This window comes from Penaeus chinensis, chromosome 43 (assembly GCF_019202785.1).
Source record: "Penaeus chinensis breed Huanghai No. 1 chromosome 43, ASM1920278v2, whole genome shotgun sequence".
Taxonomy (NCBI): domain Eukaryota; kingdom Metazoa; phylum Arthropoda; class Malacostraca; order Decapoda; family Penaeidae; genus Penaeus; species Penaeus chinensis.
The window spans coordinates 13,604,104-13,609,103 of NC_061861.1; the positions used below are offsets into that span (position 1 = coordinate 13,604,104).

Genomic DNA, 5,000 nt, shown 5'->3' on the forward strand with positions numbered 1-5,000 from the left:
ATTGTTTTTTTCTGTTACTATGCCTCCTAAATGTGTTGCTCTCATACATTGATTAATTTCCCCAAAGAAATGTCACAGTTGCACACTCATGAGGGTATTTATGAGGCTGATATGAGCGGACGAAGGTCGCCACGATCAGCGTTTCGAGCGGCTTCGGGCACCCGCTGAGGTCTCTCGTGCGGAGGCGTATTTGCGACCTCGGAAGGGTTTTGATAATACGCTCGTTGCGAGAAACGAGAGAGTACCTTGATTTACGATGTAAACAAACCTCATACCTCCTGTATATGCGTTAGTAAATCCTGTCCCAGAAGGTTGTAGCCAGTGGCACGTGTGTGGGACGCTCGATGGCTGCGACTTTGGCTACGATTTTCAATATATCTAGTATTTGCATTGTGGGTTTTTCTAATACAATATATATATATATATATATATATATATATATATGTATGTATGTATAATATATGTATGCAGACTGAGGCCCAATATTAGGGATCTCGCCTTCCTCAGCCCTCAGTTCAACCAATTCTGCTGTCTTTTCTTCTCCCCCTTTCCTTTCCTTCTCCCCCAATCTCTTCTTCTGTCCACTTCCTTAGATGTACAGAACACAGGCGGAGTCAAAATTGGAGGTAAAAACTTAACATCAGATATGCCGACGCCATCGTCTTGATGGCAGAAACAGAACAAGGGTTCAGAACAATTATAGCGATGGTGATAAGTATAAGGGAAGAATGTACGTTAAATATTTTTCTTAATAACAACAAACTAGAACAATAATATGAATTCCATTATCTTGGCAGTATTATAACAGAGGATGGAAGATTAAAAACGAAACCTCAAGGCGGATAGGAATGGCAATAACATCCCTGGCAATGAAATGGCTACTATCCAACAGATCAATCTCCATAGTATCAAGAAAAGGATAAACCAAAATGTACATTTGGTCCATCTCCCTGTATGGATATGAAGTATGGACCATGACAAAGGAAATATAAAAACAAACTACATTTAGTAAAAGTATGGTTGTGGAGATGAATGTTAAGTTAGCGTGGAACGAGTGAGAGAGTAACAGATGAAGAAGTGCTAAGAATGTTTGGGAATAAGAGAGTTGCTGAAAATCACGAGAGGCGACAGAATATTTTGGATCGCGTTGTACGAGAAGGAGGCCTGGAATATGATGCTCTGAATGTGCAAGAGCGAGAAGAAGACAAGAAACAAACAAGAATAAAATGGCTCAACAAGAATGTTCGGAGGACAAACCACAGCTGCAGACGTCATAGAACAAACAAGAAATAGAGAGATCCGGCGTTCCATAATTACTGACGTCGTGAAGGATATGACACTGCAATGGATGAATGAATATATATGTATATACACATATACACGCACTCTCATATACATATATGTATTTATATGTGTATATCTATGTATATATACGTATTTGCATACATTTATATATATGTTTATGTATACATATATGCATATGCATATATGTATATACACTCAGATATGTATGCATATATATATATATATATATATATATATATATATATATATATATGTGTGTGTGTGTGTGTGTGTGTGTGTGTGTGTGTGTGTGTGTGTGTGTGTGTGTGTGTGTGTGTGTGTGTGTGTGTGTGTGTGTGTGTGTGTGTGTGTGTGTTTATGTTTATATATTTATATTTATATTTATATAAAGATATATAAAGATATAGATCTATATATGCATATATGTCTAAAAGTCAGTGTGCAATTGCTAAGGAAATAAGGAAGTAACAAAAAAGTGAAGTGAAAGAGCAAGTGCGAAAGATCCTCAAGCGCTTTCACATAATGGAGGAAATGATACGCTGCGTCCTGTTCTCCGCCTTTATTTCACGATATGTGGCAAGCATTTGAAAATTTCTGGATGCTCAGCCGCGCAGGGGAATCGCCTCTGTATTCTTACGCTATTGCATCTTGCTACCAAAAAAAAACCCAAACTCTCTCATCTTCTTAGTTCCACACCAACTAGACTGTTCACCTGCTTTAACAACGTAAGTTTTGCAGTTGCAATGCGTTCCTCACGGTATTGCAGTTTGTTGCACCAAGAATATTTCTGATTAAATTGGCGAAGGTATCGACCTGGGCTTGCTCCGGGCAGTTGCAGTTGTAATTGTTCCTGTCAAGTTGCGTCAAGAGGTCTGGAAAAGTTGATATTGGAGTTGATTATTTTGAAAGCACTGCATGATCATAATAATAATAATAATAATAATAATAATAATAATAATAATAATAATAATAATAATAATAATAATAATAATAATAATAATAATAATAACAATAACAACAACAACAACAAAACAACAACAAAACAACAACAATAATAATAATAAAAAAATAATTCGTTCGTTGCCTTTCCTTCCCTTCGCTTCTGAAGAAAGACGAAGGGGAGGGTGACGGTGTTTGTTTTATTGGTTACGGTCATCTTGATGGCAATGAGGAGGAAAGTGACTAATGGTGATGATGAGGTTAATTCTAATGAAATATGATAGCAAAAATGATAATGATAATAATAGTGATGATAATGACAGTGATAGTAATAATAATAATTATTCTAATGAAATAGTGATAACAAAAATGATAATGATAAGGATAATGATAAATAATAATAATAATAATAAGCAAATAATAATTATGATAATGATAATGATAACTAATATTACTACTACCACCAACACCACTACTACTACTACAACTCATGATAATAATACTAATGATTATGATGTGGCATGAAAACAATAATCATGATTATAATAATAATGATAACAACAATAAACATTATCATTATCACAGATTATTAGTATAATGTAGGGCTATTTCTAGAATGTCATTATACTGCTCACTACATGCAAACCGACAATACAAATGGCCACAGAAGCGTTTCATAAGCAGAAGGCCTCACTGAACAGATCTGAACTAGGGACGGGGCGATCTCACACGCTTGTAGGCACAGTGCCACATGCAGAGACGCCGTGTGGTGTAAACAAACGTTACTCACTCCTAAAGTCATCTGTTCTTGCATCGCACGGTCGTCCAGCGTCGGCAGCCACGCCATTGACCAAACAGGATACTACATTGTGTTGGTTATCTTTAGATAAGATGCTTCTGATCTCCGCTACGGTTGTGGGGTTGTTGATGCCGATGTTGTTGAGCAGCTGCTGGATACTCTGACCCGCGCACGACCCAACGACCACCACGAGGAGACACACGGACAAAGTTTTCCTACGAAGGTAGAGGTGTATGAAGTAAGGGGAATAGACGTGGTGGTAACAACAGTGTTCAGTTACAATGAAACATGAATTCCGAGGGAATGGAAAAGACAGGAAAGCCTATAAATTACATCCTTGTGCTTGACAGTGAGGCGCTTATCATGACGTATGATCACTTAAACAAAATCAGAAGCGAAAGATTTCCTCTTATAAAAGTAATTGAAAAGCAGTCGTGCATAAATCAGTTTGAGTTGGACAAACTAATACAATTTTATTTATACTATATATGAATCTACTTCATAACATTAAAACACTCCTATTAGCGTCTCACTTCACTTCAACTCCTTTCCCAGAGTAAGAGCGACGGAGCCTCTGTCCAGACCCGTTCCCGCGTCTACTTACATGACTGCAGTGGAGGGAAACCCGTTCTTGCAACTGTGCTCAGGTTTCCCTGCCTTATATACTGACTCGGGAAAACGAAGGAGGGCGTAAGCCGCACAGCTGGATCCTGACAAGGTCGCCATGACCTTAGTTGCAACATTACTAAACGGTATTATCCTCGGTGTCGTTTTCAGAATCTGATGTTTCCAGGCGCGACGCTGACTAAACTACGTCCTGTTTGCAAGTTGAAGGAGTTCGCACTTTGTAGGAAATTTTCGGAAAGAGATGGGAAATATATTGGTGGGACACACATACACACACACATATATATCCTTGTTGGGATTTGTCTCAGTCTCAGGTTCTCCCAGAGTGATTCGCGATAAACGTATTAAACACCTTTTTGGGGTCGATGTGAGTTGCAAGCAGCCCATGCCTGAACTCACGACGGCGCTCTACAGAGACTCGAAGCGCCAGGATACGGTCCACTGTGGACCGTATCCTATATATATGTATATATATATATATATATATATATATATATATATATATATTTGTATATATGCACATGTATGTATATGTATGTATATATGTATATAGATGTATATATATGAATATATTCTTACACACACACACACACATATATATGTGTGTGTGTGTAGACTGAGGCCTAATGTTGGGGATCTCCCCTTCCTTTAAGCTCAGCATGGAGCGAGAGAGAAACAAATGAAGAAGCTAAGAATGTTTGGGGAGAAGAGAGAGAAAATCGTAAGAGGGACGACTGATTTTTTTGGATCACGTTATAAGAGAAGGAGGTCTGGGATATGATGCTCTAAATGTGCAAGGAAAACACACATACACATACACACACACACACACACACACACACACACACACACACACACACACACACAAAAGAAAGGTCTAACAAGAATGTTCGAAGGACAAACCACAACTGCAAACGTCATACAACAAATAAGAAATAGAGAGATACGGCGTTTCATTATTGCTGTCGCTCTGAAGGATATGGCACCGCAATGGATGAACGAATATATATGTATATATATGTACATATATATGTTTATATATAGGTATATGCATATATATTTATATAAAGAGAGAGAAAAATAAATATATCTATATATACATATATATACATAAAGACACACACACACAAACATATATGTGTATATAGGTGTATTTTTTCCTTTCTCATTTTGTTCGGTTTCGTAAGAAATATGGAGAAAAAAAAATTACTAACGGAAAAAGGAAGTAACAGAAGAAATGAAGGGAGAGGAGGAAGTGGAGGAATGATACGCAGCGTCTTGTTCTCCGCCTTTATTTCGCGATATGTGGCAAGCATTTGAAAATTTCTGG

At 37.5% G+C, this 5,000-nt stretch overlaps 2 protein-coding genes across 3 annotated transcripts in view; both read right to left on the bottom strand.

Moving 5' to 3' along the window:
- Positions 1-1,852: 1,852 nt before the first annotated feature.
- On the bottom strand, positions 1,853-3,784 carry LOC125024525. 2 transcript variants are annotated; one of them, XR_007114768.1, is made up of 3 exons: positions 3,577-3,595; positions 3,035-3,258; positions 1,853-2,177 (listed from the first exon to the last, which is right to left on the bottom strand). XR_007114768.1 is itself a non-coding variant. In XM_047612320.1 (3 exons), the coding sequence occupies exons 1-3, from the start codon at positions 3,767-3,769 to the stop codon at positions 2,023-2,025; spliced, it is 501 nt and encodes a 166-aa protein (XP_047468276.1). In that variant the 5' UTR covers positions 3,770-3,784; the 3' UTR covers positions 1,853-2,022. The 2 variants fall into 2 exon arrangements, 1 of the variants encoding a protein (XP_047468276.1); XM_047612320.1 differs by lacking the exon at positions 3,577-3,595 and adding an exon at positions 3,648-3,784.
- Positions 3,785-4,946: 1,162 nt separating this feature from the next.
- LOC125024511 overlaps positions 4,947-5,000 on the bottom strand; it is a 2,220-nt gene continuing 2,166 nt past the window's right edge. The window contains exon 3 of the mRNA XM_047612297.1: positions 4,947-5,000. This exon is cut by the window's right edge and continues 275 nt beyond it. The gene's annotated coding sequence lies outside the window, so the exon portion shown is untranslated.

What these genes read in the sequence shown, in the direction of transcription:
- LOC125024525 (XM_047612320.1), bottom strand. Translation starts at nt 3,769, where the DNA reads ATGGCGACCTTGTCAGGATCCAGCTGTGCGGCTTACGCCCTCCTTCGT. An exon ending in TTTCCCTCCACTGCAGTCAT is followed by an intron (nt 3,259 to 3,647) that starts GTAAGTAGACGC and finishes CTACCTTCGTAG; the next exon opens with GAAAACTTTGTCCGTGTGTC. An exon ending in AAGAACAGATGACTTTAGGA is followed by an intron (nt 2,178 to 3,034) that starts GTGAGTAACGTT and finishes CAACTTTTCCAG; the next exon opens with ACCTCTTGACGCAACTTGAC.